Source organism: Rhinopithecus bieti, unplaced genomic scaffold (assembly GCF_001698545.2).
Source record: "Rhinopithecus bieti isolate Rb0 unplaced genomic scaffold, ASM169854v2 scaffold_33652, whole genome shotgun sequence".
Taxonomy (NCBI): Eukaryota; Metazoa; Chordata; class Mammalia; order Primates; family Cercopithecidae; genus Rhinopithecus; species Rhinopithecus bieti.
The window spans coordinates 1,462,440-1,489,494 of record NW_016814761.1 but is presented as its reverse complement, the minus strand read 5'-3'; the positions used below and the strand labels follow the sequence as shown (position 1 = coordinate 1,489,494).

General features: G+C 49.1%; 1 protein-coding gene across 3 annotated transcripts in view; it reads right to left on the bottom strand.

Moving 5' to 3' along the window:
• Positions 1–630: 630 nt before the first annotated feature.
• The window catches only part of IGSF21 (immunoglobin superfamily member 21), a 268,650-nt gene continuing 242,225 nt past the window's right edge, over positions 631–27,055 (bottom strand). For all 3 annotated transcript variants that reach the window (XM_017852156.1, XM_017852157.1, XM_017852158.1), the window contains 6 exons: positions 16,920–17,035; positions 13,502–13,976; positions 2,717–2,802; positions 2,116–2,308; positions 1,691–1,729; positions 631–859 (listed from right to left, as the gene is read on the bottom strand). In XM_017852156.1, the coding sequence (XP_017707645.1) occupies positions 789–859; positions 1,691–1,729; positions 2,116–2,308; positions 2,717–2,802; positions 13,502–13,976; positions 16,920–17,035 (980 nt within the window). In that variant the 3' untranslated portion in view covers positions 631–788. The remainder of the gene's footprint in view (positions 860–1,690; positions 1,730–2,115; positions 2,309–2,716; positions 2,803–13,501; positions 13,977–16,919; positions 17,036–27,055) is intronic.

The following is a 27,055-nucleotide window of genomic DNA, read 5'->3' as shown; positions in this document are numbered from 1 at the left end:
CCTTGGCCATGTGACTTGCTTTGGCTAAAGGAGTGTTCATGGGCATGACACAGGCAGAGGCCTTAAACATGCTTGAATGGTTCGAGTTTCTTCTTGAGCTTTGGTGATGTACCATAAGAGGATCAAATGTCAGGTAGTCACTTCCCCTTTAGTGTGGGCCCCAGACAAACACCCATGACACCAACCAACCCATGGAGGAGGCCTGAACCCAACCCACAGCTTGGAGTCCAGCCCAGTTGACCTGCTGCCTAAAGCAGAACTGCCCAGCTGAGCCCAGATTAGATCAGCTGAACCACTTTAACCTGAACATGAACATAATTACAAATGCTTGTTGCTGCATGTCATTGAGGTTTGGGCTGGTTTGTTACACAGCATTATTGTGGCAACAGCTGACTATTATACTTAGCCTGGAGGAATTTGGATTTCTCAAGTCTCTGGCCACATTCCACACCTGGATGCTAGGACTCGAGTGAGATAGTGAGCCCCATGTCCACTGTTCATCTGGGAAGAGCATGCCTTCCATCTCCCTTGCCATTCCCCTCTCAGTGCCTGTCCCAGTACTGAATGCCAGGAGGAGGGGCCCGGTTGCTGCTACTGAGTAGATAAAGAATGCAGAGCCACAAACCGAGGTGGGGAAAATTGTTCTGTTTGTTTTAATTAAACCGACTGAAGAAGCCAAGACACAGACGGAAAGAGAGACTAAGAACAAGACTGGAAATAGTTTAGAAAAGAAATGAAAACCGGTCGCGGAGATGTCAGTGCCCGAGGAGTGGCCAGGGCGGGTGCCTTCACGTCAGCTCCAGAATCACTGTCAGGGCGAGCACCAAGGTGAGCCGGGTGCCAGTGGGGCCAATGGAACCTGTGCCAGGAGGCAGGAAAAGGGTCAGAGCCTGCAGACCCAACCCTGTTCCAGAACAGCAGAGCCTCCAGGTCCCCAGCAAAGACGCCAGATTTCAGCATCAGGAAAAACTGGGTTTGAAGACTAGCTCTGCCACCTGGCCACCTAACTGTCCATGATCCCCTCCCCTACCCCTAGGCTTGCTGGGCTGTGGTCAGACTTCCTAGAAGCCATGAAGATGGTGCAGTGAGGACCAAGAGTGGGAGCCTCCATTGTGAACTGTGAGATTGGCTCCATGTAGGGCGGGGGTGCGGCAGGCCTGGGAGCAGTGTCTGGGCCCCTTGGAATGGTGCTCAGGCTAGAGCAGGTTGGGGGTTGGGGGCAGCCCAGGGAGGACAGTATAAAGGGCCTGCACTGAGACATCCGTCGATGCTCCCAACCACCCCATGGAGTGGTTCAGAGCCTCAGAACGCAGCCCCACGGTCGAGGCTGGACACACCCTTCTGAAGTCAGAGCAGCCGGGCTCTGAGCTAAGAGAGCTAGAGATGCCATGGACAGTGAGACCGAGCTCTGAGCTAAGAGGGCCAGAGATGCCATGGACAGTGAGATGGGGCACAGTTGGCCCCAGAAATCTCAGCTGGCTGCTTTGGCAGGCTGAGTCCCCCTTTATTGCCTCAGTCCCTACCTCTGCCCACTTTGGAATCTGACTCTGCCCTGCTAGAGGGCAATGATCTGCCTGAGGGGTCGGGGAGTGACAAGAGTATGCACATGGGAAGTGTGGGGGACCACAGCTTTCTGGTGCCTCAAAAGCCACTCTCTTTCAAGCAAAAAGTCCTGAGGGTGAAGACTTACCATTGGAGTCCTCCGTTCCTCTTGGGATATTTGGGTTTTCTGTTGGAAAGAAACAGAAAGAGAACCAAAGAATGGATGGCATTCAGAGCTCAGGAAAGGAGTGGCCCTTTACCCAGCACCTGCTGTGAGGTATCACATGCAGTGTCTCAGTGCAGCCACACAACCTCCAGGGGAGCTGGATAGTATCAGCCCCCTTTTGCAGATGGAGGAAGTGAGAGAGGTTAAGCAGTTTGCCTAATGTTCTTTCTGAGTCCGAAGCTTATTTATAGTTGTAACCACCGAACGACCCTGCCTCCCAGTGGGGCCCCCTCCCAGGGCAAATTTAGGGGATTTGGGCCCCTGTTGCTTCCTCCTCCTGGGGATACTTCCCAGCCAGGACTCGTCCCTGTGGTTGTTCTCCCAGTCCCCAGCTGAGCGCGCCATACCAAACACGATGAGCCGGGTGTGCGTGTCGGTGGAGCCCAGTGGGTTCTGGGCAGTGCAGCGATACATAGAGCCATTGAGCTCAGCAGGAACCCGCTCCAGCACCAGCTCCTTCCCGTCGAACTCAGCGCTGCCGTCCAGGAGGCGGCTCCCAACCCGCGTCCAGGTGAACATGGGCTCCGGGAAGACTTCGTTCTGTTGGCCAGAGCAGGGGAGAGTTGGGTCACAGGAGGGCCCATTCTGCCAGAGCAGCAAGGGGTCATGGGCATGCCTGGCCAGGGCTGGCACAGCATTCTTATCTGATGGGTTGCAAATGGCTGCCCTGAACTCCAGGAGGAGAGGGAGTCTGGGACTGAAGAGAATGTCTCGTTGAAGAGCTAGGTTTACTCTGAGTTCTAGATAGAGGAGTGAAACATGCATGTACCTCTTTGCCATTCCCCGTGGGAACCGATTCTCTCAATTACACATTGGGAAACTGAAACCCACTGGATGTGGCTGGGGATCGAGGGAAGGGTGTTAGAGAGGACCGCCAGGAATGCTGGTGCTGGATCGATGCCTCTACCACCCCCCACCACCCTCCCAGATGCTCAGAGAGAGGCTGACCTGAAACCCATGGACCAGAATCCTCACTGTGTCCCCGACCCGGGCTCTGCTGGGTGTCATCACAATTTTGGGTCCTTTCGGGGCAACTGTAGGGAGAGAAAGGCCAGGTCAGAGAGAGTAAGGAAAGGAGGGACAGCATACACGGAAGAGAAAGTTCTAGTCTAGCGATCAACATCCTTGGGATCAGCTGCTTCTGTTAGAAGCTCAGTGTGCTCATTCATTCATTCATTCACACCTGCATTCATTCAGACATATTCCCTAAGCCCATGCAATGAATCAGATGCTCTCTAGGACCTGGGGAGTCAATGGTCTATATAGGACACAATTCCTGCCCTTGGGTGGTTCACACATCAGTAGGGGAGAAAGACAGACAACCGAGAAGTACAAGCCAGTACCATGAGGGAAAAGATCAGAGAGGCCCAGTGGACGGTGGGGTCAGGGAGGGAAACTTACCTGGGGCAGGTGCTACTAGGCTGCTGATGGGGAGCAGCCTGTGCCAGCAGCCAGACTTGAGGTACCCCCAACTCCCACCCACGCTACCCCCTTGGGAGGTGCATTTCTGGTGTCATCAGTCCCTTTGTCCAGCTGAGTTAACTGGGCCTCAGAGAGTCATGAAGCGATTTGAAAAAGGTCACACTTTGAGGAGAGCCAAGATCAAGGTGTGGGTCTCCTCCTCCTGATTCAGTGCTGTTTCTAACAGGTTAATCTTCCCAGTGGGATTTTTCTGGAACCTCTGGGTAGGGATGGACATGGTGTGAGAAGACCACCTCCTTCCTTGTGCCCAGCCTCCCTGGCTCTCTTCCCCACTTCCTTGTATCACCTCTTATTCAGTCCCTTTATATCTCTGAACTTGAAAGCCAAGATGCCCAAGGCCATGGCTATCCTCTGAACAATGCCTGAGAATATCAGGGATGGAGGAGCCACTCAGGATCATTGGGTCTGTTCTCGTCATTTCAGCTGAGAAACAGAACTCTGTGGATAATGTAGAGGCTTATCCAAGGTCACTCACAGAACCAGTTACCCATGTTTCCTGACCTTGCCAGCACTCTTTTCCCCAGATTCATTCATTCACTCACTCACTCAACAATAATTAGGGAGCCAGCCATTTGGAGCAGAGCAGAGGATATGGTGAACAAGACCCAGTGCCTGCTGACACGGAGCTCCCACTTCAGTAGGGGTGAGAGTGCGTAAGCACACAAGCACATATGCAAAACAGGATGAGAGTGACCGTGCTCCATGCAGATCACTAGACCCAGGGGAGGGGGCTCAGAGTTGGTGGGTGACATCCTCAGATAGTGGTCAGGGTGCCTCTTCCAAGGAGGTGACATTTAAGCTGAGCTGTGAAGCCCGTGAGGCATATTCCAGGCACAGGGAACAGCCAGGGCATGGGGCAGAGGCAGGTCAGGTAGGGAAGAGGGTTGGGAGACAGATCCCATAGAGCTTCCAGGGCCGGAGGAAGGGGTGAGGGTTTTGTTTGGTACTCTATGCTTTGTGCTACTCTGTGTAAACATCTTCTAAGGGTGGAAAAGTTTTGTCCTGAGGCCCTAGGGCTGCCCTGGGATCACCCCCACCTTTCCTTGCTGGTCCCCAGACCTCTTTTTCTGACTCAAAGCTCTCAGAACAGAAATCAGAGCAGTTGGCAGATGTGGGTGGTCTCCCAAGCACTGCCAACTTCATTCTCTGAGAATGAAATCAAAGGACTATTAATTAAACCATGAGCAAGACATCTGAAATGCCACATGGGTCTAGGGAAGCATCCATGGGAAGAGCAGGGCTTGCACCAAGGGGTAGGGGAATAGCTGGGAAGGGAAGGGCTGGTTCTGCAGCTGCATCTGCCAGTCAGTCAGGTGGAAGGGCCACTGGCCTGGGAGACCTGCGAGCTGAGTTCTAATCTTTCTGTGTGCCCTTGGATGAGTGGCTCCCCCTCGCTTTCCCAAGTGTACCATGGGAACAATGATACCCCTTGCCTAACACACGGGGCCATTAGGAACATCAGGCAGTGGCAGGTTTGATGGCTAACATTTGTTTAGCGTGTCCTAAGAGCCAGGACCTATGAAGTGCCATATGCATAATCTCATTTAGCCTTCCAGCCTTTGAGATTGTCGCCATAAGGAAATGAAGGCTCAGGGAGCCCAAGTAAGTTTCTGGGTTTTCAAATGAACTCTCAAGTGCTGTAGATGTCGATTTGCAGATGGGAAACCAGGTCTAGGGCAGTCTGACCCTGGGTAATCTTGGCGGCTCTAAGTGCTGCTGGGGTGGCATTGTTGGCTGCAGCCAGGAGAGGGCACGGAAGGGCATCCCGGTCCTGGAGAAGACTGGAGCCATGGAGGACCCGGCAGACACCTTTCCCTTCTAGGTTAGATTCCTCACTGCCCTGCTTTCTAAAGGGCCTGCCTTACTCCTTCAGGCCTGGGCCTGGGCCTGCTGGTTCTAAGAGAAGAGGGAACCAACCTTTCTCGGTGTCAAGCATGCGCTAGACTTCCTTTTAGGACGGTCACACCATTCTGGTACTTATGAGGCAAGTTACCACAAAACCCATTGTGCAGGTCATAGAACCGGCCCTCCAGGGGGGCAGTGACTTATCCAAGGTCACACTATAGGAAGGCGTGATGGCACATAGGGCTTCAGAGGGAGGCTCAGAGCCCAGGGGCAGAGGTGAGGCAGAGATGGGTGCCTTCTTCCACCCAGGGCACCCCGGCTCCTGGGCTCCTGTGTGCATCTGATCCTGGGCAGGGGCACAGAGGGTGGGCAGAGGAGGGATCTGGTCCTCCCTTGCTGCTTTCAAGCTCTATCCTGGCAGCTGCCACCAGACAAGAGCCTTTGCAGCAGATGGTCCCTGACTCCCTCCTTCACTGCTTCGTTAAGATGTTGCTTCCGGAAGCCAAGCCAGCTGCTGTCAGCCTCCCCACTCCTTCCACCCTCAGGCTCCTGACACTCAGAGCCTGGCCCATCAGCAGCTCCAGACAGTCGAAATCTGGCCCTACTTGCCTGCTTCTGACCACAATGTCTGAGAGTGCCCGAAAGGAATGCTCTTAGTCTCTGGACTTTTCTGCCTGTCAACCCCTGGACATAGAGAAAGAGTAGGAGTCCAGAGACCCAGGATTGATGCCTAACCCTCTACTTTCTGGCTGCATGACTTGGATGAGTCATTTCAACTTGTTGGGCCTCAGTTTTCTAACCCACAAATGGGGAGAATAGGCTACCACCCTGCTTGAGGAAACACTCTGAAAATGACAATGGAGGAGGGAGATAAGACTGCAGTGTGAAATGTAAAGTGATGTCTATCTGCTCAGGGAATGAAAAAGATCCTGGACATATAAGTTGCCTTCCTTACCTCTCTTGAGCATCCTGATGCAAGGATAGTATTGTGGAATCTCAAGGAAAAGCTCCTCTGGCTTTCCCCCAGGAATTCTGGGTGTTTTCTAAGACAATCACTCACCCATTCACCCACTCATCCATCCATCCATCCATCCATCCATCCATCCATCCATCCATCCATCCAAATATCCATCCATCCAAACATCCATCTATTCATCCATCCCTCCAAACATCTATCCAAACATCCATTCATCCATCCATCCAAACATTCATCCATCTAAACACTCATCCATTCATCCATCCACCCATCAAACATCCATCCATCCATCCATCCATCCATCCATCCATCCATCCATCCAAATATCCATCCATTCATCCATCTCTCAAAACATCCATCCAAATATCCATCCATCCATCAAAACATCCATCCATCCATCCATCCATCCATCCATCCATCCTTCCATCCATCCATCAAAACATCCATCCATCCATCCATCCATCCATCCATCCATCCTTCCATCCATCCATCCATCCATCCAGGCATTCATTTTATTCATTCATCTATTCAAACATCCACCAATCCATCCACATACCCACCTATAAACCCACCAGTTTGCTTACCCATCCATTTATTCATTTGCTCTATCCATCTAATTCTTTGCCGTACACCTAATTTGTGGTGGTCACTATCCAGGGTCACTGTTGGGGACACCATGATGATTAATAACAGTAGCTTATATTTCCTGAATATTTGCTCTGCCTGTCACTATAAGCACTTTGTATGCACTACCTTACTTAATCTTCTCAACAACCTAGAAAAGCATTAATTAATTAATTGTCAAACAGTTGTTTATTAAGAACTATGTTAGGGGTTGTTCTGAGCCCTGTACTCTGTGAACTAGGCAAATAAAGACTCTGCCCATGTGCCATTTAAATTCTAGTGGGTGACGGGAATGCCCAGAGTTTGACTGGGATGGTGTTTACACCAGCATTCACATTTATTAAAATTTGTCAAATTGTGCACTGAAGGACCTGCATTTCCCAATAGGTAAATTTTATCACAGTTAAAAAATATATGAAGAATGAATTTTTTAAGTCAGTTCACCTGACTGCCATTACATCTAAAACCAAATCTCAATTCCTAGCTTGTGGGCGATTCAGACAATAAGCAAATATAGAATATACTTGCAGGTGGAAATGAGTTATGTAAGAAAACAAAGCAAGAGAAGGGGTTGAAGGAACCAGGAGGAAGAGGCTGCTTTAGATAGAGTGTTCGAGGAAGGACCCTCTGAGTAGAGGACTCGAGCAGAGGCCTCCTTCCAGTCAATTTCCATTCTTCATAGGTCAACACAGTTCCTGTTTCTATCAATGGAGATTTATTTTTTGTTCTAGAATTTCATATAAATGGACTCACACAGTGAGTACTCTGTCATCTGGCTTCTACTGATCAATAGTTTTTTTTTTTTTTTTTTTTTTTTTAAGACAGAGTCTCACTCTATTGCCTAGGCTGGAGTGCAGTGGCATGATTTTGGCTCACTGCAACTTCTGTCTCCCAGGTTCAAGGGATTCTCCTGCCTTAGCCTCAAGTAGTTAGCCCCAAGTAGTTGGGGCTACAGGCATGAACTACCATACTCAGCTAATTTTTGTGTTTTCAGTAGAGCCAAGGTTTCACCATGTTGGCCAGGCTGGTCTCAAACTCCTGGCTTGAAGTGATCCACCTGCCTCGGCCTCCCAAAGTTCTGAGATTGCAGGTGTGAGCCACCGTGCCCACCCTGATCAACATGTTTTTGAGCTCCATCCATGCTAATGCAGGTATCATGAGTTCATTCATTTGTATTTACAAAAAGTATTTTGTTATATGAAGATACTACAAATTTGTGTATTCATTTTTCTAATTATGGACATTTAGATTATTTACAGTTCTGTCGTTGTTGCTGTTGTTATGAATAAAGCTTCTGTGGACATATGTTTTCATTTCTCTCAGGTAAATACCTAGGAGTGAAATTGTTGGGTCATAAGAGCAGAAATATTTTTATCTTTGTAAGAAGCTGACAGGTTTTCAAAGTAGTAGTACCATTTTATACTCCAACCAGCAAAGCATGAGAATTCTGATTGTTCTGCATTCTTGTCAACATCTGGTATTGTCAGTTTTTTAAATTTTAGCCAGTCTAATGGATGTGAAATGGTATCTCACTGAGGTTAGAAACTTCATTTCTTTAGTAATAATGTAGTGTACATTTTTACATGTTTATTAGCCATTTGTATATTTTCTTCTTTAAAAAATTGGGTTGTCTTACATTATTGATTTGCCATAGTTCTTTATATATTCTGGTTACAAATGCTTTGTCAGATATACGTATTGAGAGTATTTTCTCTTATTCTATAGTTTGCCTTTCATTTTTCTCAAGGATGTCTTTGTAAGAGCAGAAGATTTAATTTTGATTAAATCTAATTTACCAATTTTCAATTTATCATTTAGTTTTTATTTAGTTTTTTTGTGACCACTTTAAGAAATCCTTGCTACATCAATATCACAAAGTCTATGTTTTGTTTTAGAGGCTTCATGATGCTGACTTTTATGGTTAAATCTATGATTCATTTCAAATTAATTTGTGTGTGTGTGCGAGGTAGGGGTCCAGGTTCAATTTTTCTTTATGCCTATTCATTTGTTTCAGGGTCATTTGTTAAGAGAACTTCTCTTTCCTGATTGAATGGCCTTGGGGTCTTTGGCAAAATCAATGAACTCTATGTATGTGGGTCTATTTCTGGACTCTATCCTGTTTTATCAAACTATTTGTCTACCACAGGAAGGTTTTGGGCAGGTGTCATGCTCTGATTTATATTTTAAGTAGATCAATCGGGGTGGGAAATAGGATAGTGCAAAAGTAGAAGCAGAACTACTTGTAGTTTGAAGGCTACTCTAATAACCCAGGCTTGAACTGATGCTGCTTGGGTTGGGTATTCGGAGAGGACACTGTGAGGAATGGCAGATTTGGGATATATTCTGAAGTCGAGCTGCCAGGGCTTAATGACGGCTTGCATGTGGGATAGAGGAAAGACTGGAAAAGGTGGGTGGTTGCAAGGTTTCTGATTTGATCAATGGGAAGAACATGGTTGCCATTTAGTAAGATGGGTGCCAGGATGCTTAGGCATCTGTGGTCTAGATCACGAGAAAGGTACAAATCTGGTGAGACAAGAACTCAGAAGAGGCATAAACAGCTCGAAGGGCTGGAGGAGAGTCAGAGAAGTCTTCCTGGAGGGGTGGCATTTGAGCTGGGGAGGGCATCCCTGTGAGGGAAGAGCAAGAGCGAAGAAGGTTCATTGCAGGGAGACATGCCCCACCCTTGTTGGCCTGATCTTCAAAATCCTTGTTGAATGATTGGATTTTGTGCTCTGAGGTCATCTCATCCATCCCACTGTCTCACCCAGAGTGCAGGGTGCCCTGATGGTGCAAGGTGCATACACTCACGACCCTTTGGCTCATGGCACATACACTCACGACCCTTTGGCTCATGGCACATACACTCACGACCCTTTGGCTCATGGCACTCTCCACTGGTCACACCCCCTGGCTCAGTGACACCTCACCACAACCCTGACAGGTGGGCTACAGAGCACAGTGGTTAAGAACGTGGGTTCTGGGGCCAGACAGCCTTGACTGGCTGACCTAAGAAAGGTTACTCTATGCCTGAGTCCCTCACCTGTCAGATGGGAATAATATGATAGCATCTCTCAGCGGCCTCACAGGTTCACTGCAGGTTTCAAGGAGACCTGGTGAGGAAAGCATCTTGCAGAGAGCCTGGCTCTGAACAGGTGCTCAAAATATTTGTGCAGTTACTATTCTTCCCCTTCATCAGGTCAGAAAACTGAGACTCAGAGAGGTTAAGAAGTCTGAGTTCTCACTCAGCAGTCGAGGGAGACTAGGAAGTCAGCCCAAGTGTCTCTTTACTCACCCACCCAATTAGGGTCCTTCATCTTGGTGGCCCTGCTGTGTCCCCCATGCCCCAAATCTGCCAGTGTGCACAGACCTGCCTGTCCAGGCCCACTGTTTATGAGTGGGCCCTTCTTTTCCCTTGCTCTGATGATGGCGAACGGGGGTGCCCCCAGAGGCGACTCCAGTTAAGGGAGGGCTTGGGATGCAAGACAGAGCAGGCAAGTGCTTTAATGTGGTTTGGGGTGCTGTTGGTAAGGGTCACACAGGCCAGCAGGGGCACACCCCCTCCCATCACTAGGAGATGTCAGCTACAAGCTCACTTTCCACCAGCTGCCTTGAAGTCTGTATCTGGCCTTTCGTCTTTCTCATCCTTATTCTTGGTGGGGTGGGGCAAGGGTGCCACCCCGCTGGAAGCCAGAGCTTCCACAAGAGGGGCAGGAGGGGTCTTTCATAAAAGAAGCAACCAGGTGAAGGGTGGAGGCTGCTCTGTTGGGGGAGGAAGAGGCCATGGAAGGATGGAGGATCCAGAGAGAGGGGCGAAGGGCTGGCAAGGTGGGAGGACCAAGAGAGGGGTCGGAGCAGACCCTGGGTTGAGAAGATCTCAGCACCTAGCACAGGGCCTGGCCTTAAGTGATGTTTGTAATATTTTCGTTTTTTCTTTTCTTTTTTTTTTTTTTTGAGATGAAGTGATTCTCCTGTCTCAGCCTCCTGAGTAGCTGGGATTATAGGCAAGCACCACCATGCCTGGCTAATTTCTGTATTTTTTTTTTTTTTTTTTTAGTAGAGATGGGGTTTCACCATGTTAGTCAGTCTAGTCTTGAACTCCTGACCTTGTGATCCATCCGTCTCAGTCTCCCAAAGTGTTAGGATTACAGGCATGAGCCACTGTGCCTGGCCCAGTGCCTAGGTCAAAAATGGAACTGGCCCCAGTGATATCTTTATGGACTGATGAACAAAGAGTACCCAGGAGGTGGGCACCTATGACAGAGGGATGCCGTGAGGAGGCAGAGTGAGAGCCTTAGAGTAGCCTCTGGAGCCTTTGAATTCTCCCCCACTCACCTTGGGCATCTTAAACCCCCTGAGCCTCAGCTTCCTCCTCTGTGATATGGGATAATAATAGTGCCTACCTCACTGGGTTAATATAAGAAAAGACACAGTCTGTGGCATATAGTAGCTGCTCAGTAGATGTTAGCCTTTATTATTAGTTTCTGTATGGCAGGTGGCCTGTGAAAATCAAAGGGCAGCTGGGTGCAGTGGCTCACGCCTGTAATCCCAGCACTTTGGGAGGCCGAGGCGGGTGGATTACCTGAGGTTGGGAGTTTGAGACCAACCCGGCCAATATGGTGAAACCCCATCTCTATTAAAAATACAAAAAAAAAATTATCTGGATGTGGTGGCGGGCACCTGTAATCCCAGCTACTTGAGAGACTGAGGCGGGAGAATCACTTGAACCTGGGAGGCTGAGGTTGCAGTGAGCCAAGATCACCCACTGCATTCCAGCCTGGGTGCGACAGAGCTAAACTCTGTCAAAAAAATACAAATAAATAAATAAATAAAAATAAAAAAAGAGAGAGAGAAAATCAAAGGGCCATTGTAATGGGTCTTCAGGGAACCAGTCCCATAACCAGCCAAGACACCCAGTCCTGGGGTTGGTGAGTTCAGTGTTTGGCATGGTAGTGAGTGAAGAAGGCACCAATAAACCTGGCTTGAAATTTCAATGCTGCTACATACAAAGTTAGTGACTTGGCAAGGGACTCTACCAACCTGAGCCTCAGTTTTGCTCATCTGCAAAATGGGACTACACGGCCAACTTGTGCTTATGAGGATTGGATGAGAATCCTTGCAGATGTTCCTGGCACATAGTACATACTGTCTGTACAAGAAATCCTTTTCTTTGGTATTTGATACTGAGGAAGTGTTGGGTTTTCTGGTGGTCCAGCTAAAACAGAAGCCCTCTGGAACACCTGACACAAGCTGCAGTCCCAATGCTCATCAGTCACCACTCTCAGCCCTTGGTCATGAGTGGCCTGGGTTAGCAGCTGTGGACTGTGCCAGGCAGCCCCTGAACACTACAGGAGTTTTGGAGTACAAGCCCAGACATCTTGGGCTTAGGGAGGAGCTGCTGGGGGCTGCAGATCAAGGTTCAAAGGACATAGGTGAAAGGACAAGTACAGGTCATCTTGCCCATCCCATGCCCTCACCCACCCAGTCCATACAAACAACCGGAGTCTTGTATATTCCCAGCAGTGAAGATTCCACATCTCCTCCTTCCCTGTCCTGAGTCAGTGGGTAGGAGAAGTATAAGGGGAAGGGAGTGAGTTCTTTGTGCTTTGGGGATCCCTGGGTTGGTGCTCTGTGGGGAGAGGTGCAGATCATGGACAGGGATTGGGCTCCTGGGCTGAGCTGGCTCTGGGCACCCAGTGTCCTCTTTGCCTGCCTCCCACATACCCACAGATGACAGGGATTTCATTGTACTTAAAAGTGTAAGCCAGAGCGACATCTTCCATGTCCTGTGTGTTCCTGACCCCAACCTGCCAAAGCGTCCTATGATTTTCAAAATTCCAAAACCTGATCCAGCAAGCCTGCCACCTCCCAGGTTCGAAACCCTTATGCAGCAACTGTCCTCTGAGCTCACTGGGCTCATATGCAATCCAGAAAATCTCCCTGTCACCTCCCTTGTCCCCACCTGTGATATAGAAAACTTCTCTGAGCAGGCCATGACCTCGAGGTTCCTCTCCTTGAACCGACAAACGTCCCCTGATCTCTTGTGCTCCTGAGGCTGACTCGAAAAATCTTGGCCTCCCCCGGTCTTCACACTGACCTTCTGTGCTTCTGACTTGACTCAGCAACCCTTCCTGAAGAAACCTGACTCTTGTGTATTCTTTATTTACCCAGCAAACTTCCTGGTTCCATTTTTGACCTAGAAAACCTCCCCTGTTTTTAACACCAATCCAGCAAATTTTTCTGACTTTCCATCTTTTTTATCAGGGCTGTGCAAACTCCCTGACCTCTTATGTTGCTGACCCAGCCCAGCAACTCCCTTGCTCTTCCCCAGCTTCTCGTGTTCCTGACCCAACCCAGCAAATCTCCTCAGTCTCTTGTTTCTGATCCTTCCAGAAGACCTCCCAGACCGCTCATGTTCCTGACCTAATCCTAATTGAAAAGTGCTTTAAATGGTTTGTAATTTATATCAAATTAAACTGGCTCTGAAGCAATTCTTCTGACCTCCCCTGATCTCCTGTGTCCCTGACCCTGTCTAGCAAACTCCTCTGATCTCTCATGTTCTTAGCTCAACCCAGCAAACTACCTTGGCCTGTGGGTACCTCCCCACATATGACCAAGAATCTTCTCCAATCCAGCTCAGCAACCCCCCCTAAGAACCCTGACTCTACCCTTTGCGCTCATCCTGACTCCAGTTTGCTCCATCTCCTCCCCCTCTCCATAGGTGTCCTCAGCCTGGGAACCCTATTCCAAGGCTCTCACCACACCCAGGTCTGCAAGGGCTCTACAGAAGAGCCCCCACCAAACCTTACCCAGCGTGACCTCTGCCTGCATGGGCATCGACAGTGCCGGGTGCTTGACCTCGCAGCTGAAGAGGGCCTCGTTGTCAATCTGTGGGTTGAGGGTCCAGGTGAGCAGGGCGCGTACTTCCACAGTGCCGTCGCTGCTCGGGGTGCGGCTGTGGTGCAGGAAGTAGGTGGGCTCGGCACTGTGGACCCAGCGGGGGAACTCACGGCTCACGACCGTCTCTGGTATGTTCTCTGTGGTTGGCTGGAGGAGGATGTTGGGATCTGGGGTCAGGCCACGGGAGGGGCGCTCCGTGTAGGGTCGCCCACCCCGATTCTCGGCGTCCAGGAGGGACAGTGACTTCTGCATCTTGGTGTCATCCAGGTCACGGTGCAGAAGGCTGCGGAAGGGCCTGCTGTCCTGGAGGGGGCCGGAGCTTGCAGCTGGTGGCTCTGATAGGGGTACTGCGTCGATTGGTTCCCCATCTCGTTTGAAATAAACCTGCCATTGCAAGGAGGGTGTGTAAAAAGATTTTGTGCTACTAACTTCAACCTCCCAGTGGGCTCTCCGATGAACTGGGCACAGGATGCCAGTTCTTCCAGAGCATAGCAGCCTAGACAGTCGCCCACACCCCACTCCTTTCCCTCCAACACCGCCAAGAACTATGAGCCAGTGTGGTATAATGGGAACACATGCAGGCCCTTGGGGCAGAGGCTTAGCCCAATCCCATCATTTACCAACTGGTGAGGTTTTTTGAGCCTCAGTTTCCTCACTTGTCAAGAGAAGAATAAGACACCTGCTTCATGGGGCTGTTGGATGTGTCAGTGGAACCACGTGGGAAATGGGGACCTTGGCCTACACCATGGCGGCCACCTGGGGTCCAAGGGCACCACTCGGGGAGGGCATGGGGATGAGGAAAAAATGGAAGGCACCAGAGATTGAGAAGTTGGGAGAGGACGAGGAAAGAAAGAGTCTGTGTGCATGTGTATTTTGGAGTTGGAAGGCAGAAAACAGGTGCATGTGTGGGAGGAAGCTAGGTGTGGGGAGGAGGTGAGAGCAAACATCTCCTCGCTTTCTCTGCTAATGGGAGCTCAAGTTTTGGGAGGCGGTATTTAATTTAATTTGCTGTCTTTTTATTTCGGTACATGTGCCCAGAGGCCTGTGGGGATTAGATGTATTTTTAATAAATCAGATAAATAAACTGATAGGGGCCAGGAGAGGGAAAAGTGGGATGCAGCTCTCTGGGACACAGATGGGGAGCGGAAGGAAAGTGTGTAGGGGGAGGGACTGCAGCGGGGTGAAGGAGGTGGGAGGGGATGGGGTGTATGAAATGTGGGATTTTTGTTAGAGTTTGTAACGCCAATGAAGAGTCTCTTATGCACATGATAGCCTGCGTTGGGTTTTTTTTTCCCCATTTATTTTCTTCTTTTCCTTTTCTTTTGAAAAGTGCTTTAAATGCAGGTTTGTAATTTATATCAAAGAATTTCTTTAAAGTTCTGATGTCTCAGGCAAACATAAGATGCCTGGGATTTGGGGAGATGAGGTTCTTTTGCATGTTTATATCTGAATGTTTTATTGCCATGTCTCAAATGTCAGGGCAGGCAGACAGGATGGGTAGGAGGGGGGTCTTCCTGCAGCCCCTGGGCTGTGAAAAGCCTTTCTTTGTGCCTTTCAGGAAAGGACTTTCTGTTTGTGAGAAAAAAACAGCTTTCCTGATTTTAGGGAGACTGGACCTCTTTAGGGCCTCCAAAGGAGAAAATCTGGGGTCTTGTCCTGCTTTCAGCAACTGGCTTTGAAGCTACCTTTTTGGTCCACTTCCTAGGGACTGAGGCTTGTCTCTGTTCCCCTGCCCACCACCCCACCTGTGTCTCTACACCCTTGCCCACTGCCCCACCTGTGTCTCTACACCCTTGCCCACTGCCCCACCTGTGTCTCTGTGCCCCTGCCCACTGCCCCACCTGTGCCTCTGCACCTCTGCCCACTGCACCACCTGTGTCTCTACTCCTCTGCCCACAATCCTACCTGTGTCTCTGCACCGCTGCCCACTGCCCCACCTGTGTCTCTGTGCCCCTGCCCACTGTCCCACCTGTGCCTCTGCACCTCTGCCCCACCTGTGTCTCTACTCCCCTGCCCACCACTCCACCTGTGTCCCTGTGCCCCTGCCCACTGCCCCACCTGTGTCTCTGCATCCCTGTGCCCCTGCCTGCTGCCTCACCTGTGTCTCTGTGCACCTGCTTACTGCCCTGTCCTGGGCCTCTACATACCCATTTACCACCCTGCACCAGTTCCCAAGGCAGGGCTGGCCTAGATTCCCAAAGCCACACCATTGGACCATGCCTGGGAGACAGTTGGGTCTGGAATGAGGGGAACCATTTGGCTCCTATCTTGAACTATAACCCTACATACCCATTGCTCTAGCTCCACACCTTGCTAAATCCTAGTACTGTATGGAACTCATAGGATCAAGACACAAAATATTATAAAATGTCAAAACTGAAAGGGTACGTAGCTGGAAGATTCTCCAAACGGGCTTCATGGAACCCTACAGGTTCTAAAGTGGTGCTTCAGGTGTCAATGAGAGTGACTTGGCCTCTCTTCACTTTTAAATGTCATACATATGAGGTTTCCCTGTACACCATTTAGACCAGAAGGGCCCTTGTGCTTCTAAAAAAGCTGAAAAACGAATATTGTCCAGCCCCCTCAACTTCGTTGCAGAAACAGAGGCAGAGGTGGGGAGGGGGGATTTCCTGCTCACCGTTGTTCGGTGAGTACAGCATGGCTGGGACCCCAGCTCTCCAGATGCTGCACCTCCTACCCGACCTCCTTCAGGAGGTCATGAAAAATCTCATGAACTGCACTGACAAATATCTAAGAAGCTACGCTGGGTCTAATAAGTTGGTCTAAAAGGAATTTCCTCTCTCTTCCCTCCCTTCCTTCTCTCCTTTCCTTCTCTCCTTCCATCTTCTCCCTCCTTCTTTCAGATGGGATTCCTGATGATCACGTGGGCTTCTGGAAAGGCCAGTGAAACTGGAGCTAGAGACACAGACTTGAGACCCAGCTCTGTCAGGAGTGCCACGGTGACTTGGGACAAGCCCCTTTCCCTCTCGGGGCCCCCTTTCATTTGTCTCCGTTGGACTCAATAACTGGGGGTGGCATGCTGGATCCTGGGCTCCCCGGAAGGCCACTCCTGCTGTGAAGTTCTAGGACTCTGCCTCCAGGAGGAGTGGGGGTTCTCAGCATGGGGAGATGGGGAGCAACAGGGGCACATGGATGCCTGGGCCGATCCGATGGGTAAACGGGATCGGACAAAGGCAGACGGGGACAGAGTCAGCCCTGGCCAACCACTCCCTCTCCAGGCACAGTGGAGACACCTACAGCTGGACCAGCCCCGAAGCAGGGTGGTTCGGCAGATGGGAAGGAGCTGGGCGCCCCAGGGGTACTCACCATGGGTGCTGGTTTTCCTCCAGACACGATGCAGACTAGCGTGAAGTTCTGGGCTTGGTAGCGGCTGAAGGGGGCTGGTGTGTCAGCGGCCACCACTTCAATGGAGGTGGGAGGAGCTGCGCCAAAAGGAAGCACAGGAAGACAAAGACTCAACTGGAAGATTCAGGAAGAGTTCACGAATGACCTAAGATGGCCCAGGTCCATGTTGGGTGCCGGGGGTGGGGGAGGGCAGGTGTTGTCGAACTCCAGGGGGTGCCATTGGTATCCATTACAGTGAGGAAGACGTCCTTGCTGGGAATATAGACAAGAGCCCTGTCCTCCTGGAGCTTACAGCTTAGTGCAGTAGACAGACAGGAATCAAGAGATGGCACAGATCAAAGTGTGAAGTGCATCAGATCCCCGGAGGAATCACGGTGTGTTGAGGGGACTCTGCCCGAGCCTGGGAGTTCCAGGCAGACGCTGCTGAAGCAGCCACATTGCTGCTGTGATCTGAGGTCACAAGAGTGGGTGGGAGATAGCATGGCAGGTAGAAGGAACTTTGAGTTTTAACACCTTGAGTTTTAACAAACCCTGAGATTCCCAGCCTCTAGAGTAGCTGGGACCACAGGTGTGTGCCGCCATGCCTGGCTTACTTTTGTGCCAGGGCCCGGCAGTATGTTGGCCAGGAGAGAGCGGGGCAGGCCAGGGGGAATGTGGTGCCCAGCGGGGCTGGGCATATGGGCAGGGCACAGAGCATGTGGCATGCTGTCAGGGGGATTATAACTTGAACTGGCATGCTGGAACAGGTTGTGACATTTTCAGGATTTCTGTGAAGCAGCAGTTAACCATTTGTAACTTGTCACAGTGAGTATTTTCACATCACAAAAAACAGCAACTGCTACACTTTGGGGCTTTTTCCCTCCTTCTTCTGCCCTAGCCCCCAGAGGGCTGATTCATCTTTAAAGCATGGGTTACGGGTTTTTCTTCTTTATTCTGAGAGCAATGGGGAGCCACTGAAAGTTATCAGTGAGAGCAGTGATATCGTCTGGCTTGCATTTGGAAGAGACTGAAAACAGAGCGGGAATTTCAGCTAGGGAAGATGGTACCATACACTCGGATGGGGGCATCTGGACAGTTATTTGTGGCCAGGAGTCTTTCCTTCCTTCCTTTCTGGAAGTTGGTTTGTTTTTGTTGGCCACCCCTCCCACCCACTCAACCTCTCTTCTCTCCTCACCCACTGCCTCTGGCTGGTTTGTCAAAACCCTTGCTCCCAGACACTATGGGGCATCGCAAGGGGTAGGGACTGGGCCATCAGGCACACTTGGGTCTGAATCCAGCTCAGTCACTACCACCTCCATGTGCTTGGGCAGGTCACCAAAACTGTGAGCCTCAGTCCCCCAGTTTGCTAAATGGGAATAACATTAATACTTGGCAGACATTTTTGCAGGACAAAACCAGTTAATACATATGAAAGGCTTAGCATATGGTAGGAATTTGCTATTATTGTGATTTCTGATATTATTTCCCTAAGCACCTCATAATCAGCAGGACAGGAGCCAGAATCTTAGAGCCTCGCTTGGGAAAATCTGTCAATTCTGACTTACCCAGCTTTGGGCCATGCGCAGGGAGGGAAGCAGAGAAAATAAAGAGGTATGGGCCTTTCCTTCCTGCAGGGGGTTTTCACTCCAGTTAAGTTTAATTAAATTCGACAAACATTTCCTGACACCTACTAGGTGCTGGGAATGATGCCAGGTGCTGCCAGGAGGTGCCCAATGATGAAACAGGTAAAGCATTGCAAAGTTCACAGTCAGGTGGGGGCGACAGACACTCAGGCAACTCTATTTCAAGGCCTAGTGAAATGAAATCAGGTATGAGTCATTCATTCATTCAGGGAGCCAACTCATGCTGTTGGCAAGAGAAGCAGAGCACACAGAAGACAATGGGAGAACAATAGATGGAGAATTGTAATTAAGCGTAAGATCGCATAAAACAGATGGTAAGCGGGATAGGAATTCCGAGAAGGGGAAAATACACCAGAACACGTCAATTACCTAGAAATTGCAGATTCTGCAATCTAACTTTTCCAAAACTCGACTGAAAACCTGGATCCCACACAAGAACCCACAATGGCTAACACTTAGGAATCGGGACCTGTTCTGAGTTCTTAACGTGTGTGCATTATTTCCGTCTTCACCATCAGTCTATGAGCTGGGTTTATTTATTCCCATTTTACAGATGGGGAAACTTAAGAGGTGAAGCAACTTGCTCAGGCTCACAGTGCCAGTATGAGGAAGAGCCAGGATTTGAACTCAGACCGTCTGACTCCAGAGCCCAGCCTCTGACATGAAGCTGAGCCACCTCAACCTTTGGGAAGAAAAAGTGAGCTTGTATCTATTGGTGCCTTTAGATGTAAGTACACATTTGAACTACCAGGAACATTCACCTACCTTCCATGGATGCCTTATAATCCAATTCCATCAGGAACGGATGCTGTGGGTGGCTCCAGTTACTCAGTTACCCTAAAGATCAGTGACCTCTGCAGTTAGAGCTTAGCGTAAAATTCTGGCGTGGCTGGTGATGGCAGGTGAGTAGGTATCAGGATACCCTCCAAGAATCCTAGAGGCTCAGAACCAGGCAGGTGGCTCCTTTAAAATCATTCATTCTTTCTTACCTTCACGGAGCAAACAGAGATCAGACACCTAGAACCTTCTTGAGAGGAGAGTATTGCTTTTCTCTTTCTTTCTTTCTTTTTCTTTTTTTTTCTTTCTTTCTTTCTCTTTCTTTCTCTCTCTTTCTTCTCTCTTTCCTTCTTTCTTCCCTCCCTCTCTTTTGTTTTTCTTTCTCTTTCTCTCTCTGTCTTTTCTTTCTTTCTTTCTCTTTCTTTTCTTTCTCTTTCTTTCCTTCCTTCCTTCCTCCCTCCCTCCCTCCTTCCTTCCTCCCTCCCTCCTTCCCTCCTNTTCCTTCCTTCCTTTCTTTCTTTTCTTTTCTTTCTTTCTCTTTTTCTCTTTCCTTCTTCCCTCCCTCCCTCCCTCCCTCTCTCTCTCTTTTCTCTCTTTCTCTCTCTCCTTCCTTCCTTCCTTCCTTCCTTCCTTCCTTCCTTCCTTCCTTCCTTTCTTTCTTTCTTCCTGCCTTCCTGCCTTCCTGCCTTCCTGCCTTCCTGCCTTCCTTCTTTTTGGCAGGGTCTCACTCTGTTACCCAGGCTGGAATGAAGTGGCACAATCATGGCTCACAGCAGCCTTGACCTCCTGGGCTCAAGTGATCAATTGTCCTGCCTCAGCCTCTCAAGTAGCTGGGACCCCAGGTGTGTGCCACCACTCCTGTTTTTTTGTTTTGTTTGTTTGTTTTTAGTTTTTTTCTTTTTATGTTTTGTAGAGCTAGGGTCTTGTTATGTTGTTCAAGCTGGTCTTGAATTCCTGGCCTCAAGTGATCCTCCCAATTTAGCCTCCCAAAGTGTTAGGATTACAGGTGTGAGCCACTGTGCCTGGCTTCTGAGAGGTTTGCTTTGAAGAGTAAATGTGATGGCACGTGTAATTTACTGGCAATGCAGGGTAGCAATTTTAATTATTTGTAAGACTATAAATAAGGGAGGTAGTATAGGACAATGGCTAAGGAGGTGGGCTGTAGATCAGACTAGCCAAATTTCAAAGATTAGCTGTACCACTTACTAGCTGTGTGACCTTGGGCAAGTTACTTAACCTCTCTGAACCTGGTTTCCTGATCTGAAAAACGGAATTATAAGGTATTTGTGAAGATTCAGTAATGTAGTGCCTGCAAAGTGTTTTGAAAGTGCACCCAATTACATATTAGCTGTGCTTATTGTCAGTGTGATTTACTAACATTCTTATTTGAGCCTCCTTGCTAAGGACTGGGAGAATAAAACATGGTCGTACCTTTGGGGCATTCACAGTTTAGTGAGGAGATCAGAAAATGCCCTAGATTTGGGCTGTCCCATAGAGCAGCCACTCACACATGCAGCTGGGGAGCACCTGAAATGTGGTTTGTTCAAGTTCACTTGTGCTGTAAGTATAAAACTGAAGTCTTAGTTTTTAAGAAGAGTGTAAGATATATTGTAAGTGTAACATGTTGACATGATGATATTTTGGATATATTGGGTTTAATAAATATATTACTAGAATTAATTTCACCTTTTCTTTTTTAAACTTATCTTAATATGGTTATTAGAAAACTTACAGTGACATATGTAGTTTACATTATGCTTCTCTTGAACAACTCTGGTCTAGACTTTCCATTTTATAAGTAAGCAAACTGAGATCAGAGAGAGACACAGGTTTGGCTACAATCATACCCTAAGTCAGTGGCAGAGCCTGGAATGGCCCCTAGCCTTCCAAATCCTGGCTAGGGTTCTTTGCATAGCATGGTGCTTACGCTCCCCACCCCCCCCAAGCATTCACACACACACACAGGAGATCTGCACCTGAGTCACGCGCACCACCCACACAGACCCTGATTGGAGCTGTGTTCCCATCCCTCGTTATATTTCTGAGCAGGTGTTAGCAATATGTATAGTTAATCAAGCTCGTAAGACAATAACAGATTTCAGTTGTATGGACGATGACATAGCAGAGCTGTTAATATCAGCGTGGACACCTCAGGCTTCCCACACCCTCCCCATCAATATACTCCCCAGTCAGTGAGTCCTAGGAAAATGTCACTCTGCATCTCACCTCCTGTCTCCTGGTGGATGGCTCTGAGTGCCGGCAGTCAGGGAGCCATCTCCATCCAGGAGTTCCTGGCTGCTGACAGATGCTTCACCCTGCACGTCACTATTAGCATCTCCCTCTTCTTTTCTCTTTCCCTTCTCTTGACCAAGTATGGCATTCCTACCCACATAGCCCAATAAAAGCCAGTTTCAGAGCCTCAGAGTCTACAGCCTTCCTTCACTTAGGCTTCCCCTATTACACTCCTATTCCCACCCTACTCCCCTTCTCCATCTCCTCCTCCACCTCATTCCCATCCCCATCCCCACCTCATCCCCCATTTCCATTCCCATCCCCATCCCCGACTCATTCCCCATCTCCGTTCCCATCCCCATCACCATTCCTACCCTCATCCTCATCCCAATCCCTTTCCCCATTTCATCCACATCCCCATCCCCGTCTCCATCTTCGTCTCCTTCCTTATCTTTATCTCCATTTCCACCCTTATCCTCACTCCATCTTCATCTCCAACTCCATCTCCTTCCTTATCTTTATCACCATTCCAAACCCATCTTCATCTCCATTCCCATAACTGCCCCATCCCCAGCCTCCTTCCCATCTCCATCTCCTCCCCCATCTTTTTCCCCATCCCCATCTTAATCTCCTGCCCCATCTCAATCTCAATCTCCTTCTCTATTCTTATCTTTACCCTATGCCCATCTCCATCTGTGTCTCTATCTCCATCCCATTCCCATCCATATCCGCTTCCCCATCCTCATCTCCATTCCCATTTCTATCCCCACCTCCACTCCATCTCCATTCTCATCTCTGTCTCTATCCTCACATTCAGCTCCATTTCCATCCCTCCCCATCCTCAATCGCCATCCCCTATTCTCTCATTTCTGTCTCCATCTCATGACCAACTTCAACTCCATCTTCTCCCCCATCTCTATCCCCACTTCCATTCCTATCACCACTTCTATTCCTGTCCCCACACTTATCTCTACCACATCTCTATCCCCATCTCCAACTCAATTCTCCTTTCTGTTTCCATCCCATCCCCAACCCCAATGCCATCTCCATCCTCATCACCATTCCTATCCCTGTTACAGTCTCTGGCCAACCAAGATCAAAAGCCAGCAGCTTTTAATGTGCCCTACACCTGGGCTAGATCCCATGCCCCAGGACGTGTTCAATCAAAGGTGGAAGATCAGCTGTGAACACAGATATCAACTCTACATGACTTCCTGGACAAGAATAATCCCAAGTAGAAATTCAGGTAACAGAATGAGCAGTGTAAGGTGAGGCCACCTGCCTGTGTTCTACTGTATTCACAGGAGATGCAAAGACTCATCAACGAAGACCCCTGGCTCACCAATCTCCCTCCCACTCTTCTGTTATCACCTTTAGACAATGATGTCCAGTGCTCCCACCATCAGTGCCTCATTTTTGTGGCTTTTGAGGCTGTGTTTTCTGAAATGCCTGTGACAGTGCAATGCTCTCTGGGGTGTGTGTGTGGGGGGGTGGGAGAGTAAACACACCCATCACACTCATCAGCACCATTCATCTGAAATGACCCTTCTAAGGCGAAGAGACACCAAGCAGGCATATTTTGCTTGGGGAAGAATAAACAGTAGTCGTAGTTGTAGTAGTAATAGTAAGAATCTAGGCCAGGTGCAGGGGCTCATGCCCATAATTCCAGGACTTTGGGAGGCCGAGGCAAGCGGATCACCTGCGGTCGGGAGTTCAAGACCAGCCTAGCCAATATGGAGAAACCGTGTCTCTACTAAAAATACGCAATTAGCCGGGTGTGGTGGTGCATGCTTGTAATCCCAGCTACTCAGGGGGCTGAGGCAGGAGAATCACTTGAACCTGGAAGGCGAAGGTTGCGGTGAACCGAAATTGCGCCATTGCACTGCAGCCTAGGCAACAAGAGTGAAACTCCATCCCCCCCCCCAAAAAAAAAAAAATCTTGACATGGGCAGAGCTTCATAATTTACAAACCACTTCCAGACACATTATTCCATTTGCATAACACCAGACCTGGGCAGTAGGAAAGGCCGACCCTATTCTATAAGTCCACTATGATGATCAACCAGGGCACCACCATAAAACTCCCTGGAATCCACTGATCCCTGCCCCCACCCCCAACCAAACCAGTTGACTTTCTAGTTTATTTTTTCACATTGCCTTAAGAGGAGAGAATTGCTGCTAGAAGTTTCCATGAATAATTTTTTCTAGCATCAGGAAAGAGAAAAGTGGCTTCCCATCTGACACAGCTGCATGTCACAGCCAACCTCCATCACTCCTATTCCATGGCCACCAAGGGAGGCAGGAGTTGAAGTTATTTTAGACTCAACAGTTAACATCGACACAGGGAGGTAATGGTCGGATGATCGGTTTTATGAAATTAACTCTGAAATATTGCCTGTCTTTATCTTGAAAGCAGAACTTTATTTCGGTCATCATAACTCACTTTGGAGACAATGCGGCAGCTCCTCTTGGCTCTGTAAATCATCCCGTGGCCTTTGAAATTTGGGAACACAAACCTGATCTGATATAAATCCCAGAATTATTGGAGAGGGAAATCCGCCCCACGCCTGTGTCAAACTGTGAGTACTAGAGTTAAATTATCTTTCATGAGGTTAACTCCCACTTCTCTCAGGGTGCTGACTCTAATACAGTCAGACCAAAGTTCTAGCCCAGGCTCTGCTCCCAACATCCCGTAGAACTTTGGGCAAATCAGTTGATGCCTCTGGTCGTCAGTCTTCCCATCTATCAAATGAGTTCAATAAGACATACCCTGCCAGCCTCTCAGCTTCCAGGGTTTTTGAGAGGAGAAGCAAATGGAAAAATAAACATAAACCTTCTGTAAGGATAGCAAAGTGCTGAGTAAACAGGAAAGCTTTAATTATATTACCTCTCCAATGGCCCACGCCCCTCTCTTGGCTGAGAACAATGTATAGGGGAATTTCTTTCCCTCCCAGGAGTAACCATTGTCTTGAGGAAGGGAAAATCTCTCCAGCTCCTTGGGTACCACTCTACGAAGGTGCTTAGCACACTCTGGCTCCCAGTGTCATTCATCACGGGGTGGTAATCAATTAGGTTTGGGGGAGGGATTGGGGAGGGGAGAGACAAGTTCAAAATTATATTGTTTGCAAAAAATCCATTCTTTCCTCTCAGCATGCCTGCTCTATTGACTGCCTTCCTTTTCAATCAGCTCTTAGTCATTACACCATATTTCACAAAAGAAGAAAATCACCTTCTTAATATAAAAGTGTCCATGAATATAAATGTCCCTCCATGTTCCCTACTTTAATTTCTTTCTTTTCTTTTTCTTTTGGTTCCACACATCTTAGTTTCTTCCCCATCATCTCCACTAGTCTCTTTCTCTGCTCCTTCAAGAACCTGCTCAAAAGAGCACCTCCTCTGGGAAGCCCTCTCTGCTTCAGCAGTGCTGAGTTGCCTATGGTTCCCTCTTCACTTTATTCATCTCCTCTGTGCCCTGCACACACTGGGCCTTCTGCTGCTTAACTCCACCTCATCCTCTAAGGCTGGCCTCAGATGGTGCCTCCTCCAGGCAGCCTTCCTGGGTTTTTCCAGACAAGGTTAGAGCCTGTCTTCTGGGTGCCTGGAGCACCCTGTGCTTGTCATACTCCTTGCTGCTTGTTATTCTGTTCTGGGTCAAGGTCTGTCTCCCCACTAGAGTGCGTGTTCCCTGGAAGTTGGAGCTTTGTCTTTCTTCCACCTAGCCTCAGAACTAGTGTCGCCCAGCCACGCAGTAGGGGTTCAATTTCAATGTCTGTTTGTTTTCTTCATTTCTCCCAGCACAGGAAAGCACATAGACCGTCTGTGGAAGAAAATTCCAGAAGACCCTGCAGTGCTGTGGACCTTGCTCCCTTCCTCAACCTTACACCCTGACCAATACCCTCCCATCACCATGCTCCAGACACACTGAGATATTTTTCTCTTTGGGTCTATGAACACGCTTAGCTCTTTCCAGCCACAGGGGCTTTGCATCTGCAGCTTCCTCTGCCTGAAGTCCTTCACTCAGCTTTTTAGCCTGGCTGAGCCCTTTCAGGACTTTCAAGAAGCCTCAGCTCAAATGTCACTCCTCAATCTAAGCTAAGTTCTCTTTTGTTTTGGGCCCCAGCATTTCGTATATTTTCTTCACAGAGCACCTCATAGTGTATAATTATTTCACATATTGGTTCACACACTTCTTTTTTCCTCCAACACCCTCACTAGAATGTAAGCACCATGAGGGCAGGGAAGTCTTCTTACCTATTGCTGCAACCAAGAGCCTGGCACACCAGGATTTGCTCAATAAATATTTTCCAAGTGACTGAGTGAATAGATTGGGGGGAAGGTCCCAGGCATCCTCCCCTCCAATCCCTGCCCAAGTTGGAAAGGCTGAAATCTCCAGCCCCACCCTAAGCCCCTCTCTCCCAGCAGAGACCCAAAGAGACAGATCCCACTAGTGGGAGCGAGTCCCCGGCAAGAAAAAGAGAGAGGGAAAAAAAGTGCAACTCTTTGGTTTATGGGAAAATTAAATATTGAACTGAGTAGTAACAGCAGCCAAGGAAAAACAACAACAACAAAAAGCCCCCAAGTGGAGCCGCCATCAGTGACAGGAGAGATAAACGCTGCGTCTGTGCTTATATGGGCTGCAATAGACCCTTTTATGTGGCAGCTGCAGAGCTGAATCTAACCCCACCCCCAAACTTGAAAGCGGCCATGGGAGCTCCTGTGCTTGGCGCAGTGGTGAGGGGTGGGGGGCCCAGGGTCCAGGTCATTGCCAGAATCTGAGAGGGGGGCCATTTTGGGTGGAGCGGGTTCATGAAGGATCCCAGTAGCTGCGGGCATCATCCACCCACACCACCTCCGCTCTGCAGGGAGGTGCCTGGAAGCACCCGCTCACCTGTCTTGCCCCTCCCCTGCCAGCTGTTGTGCTTTCGCAGTGGTAGAAGATAAAATTAACAGCCCCAACTGGAGGCTCTGGCTGGCTGCTCTGGGCGAACAAGGGGGGTGCTGCAGACGGGGAAGGCAGCCTTCTAGGCAGTGAATCAGTGAAGCTGGGCAGAGCAGACCCAACTGAGGCTACTGCTGGTGGAGAAATAAAATGCCACACACCTGTAAAGAAAGGGGTGTTGGGCAGCCCAGGCCACAGGTTTTGTGTTGGATCTAGATTTGTATTCTAGCACTATTTTCAAGACTAGTCCTTTAACCTGGTGGTTCTCCAAGTGTGTTCCCTGGACCACCAGCATCCGAATCATCTAGGAACTTATTAGAAATGCAAATCCTTGATCCCCATTCCAGACCTGCTCAACCTGGGACGTGGTGGGGTCCAGCAGTCCCCACCCTGAGCTTTAACAAGTTCTGAGATTCTAATGCAAGTTCAAGTATGTGGACCACTGCTTTAATCTATGTAAGCTTCAGTTAGTGCATCTCTAAGTGAGGGTCATAAATGAGGGTCTAAATGAGGGTCACTGCACTTGA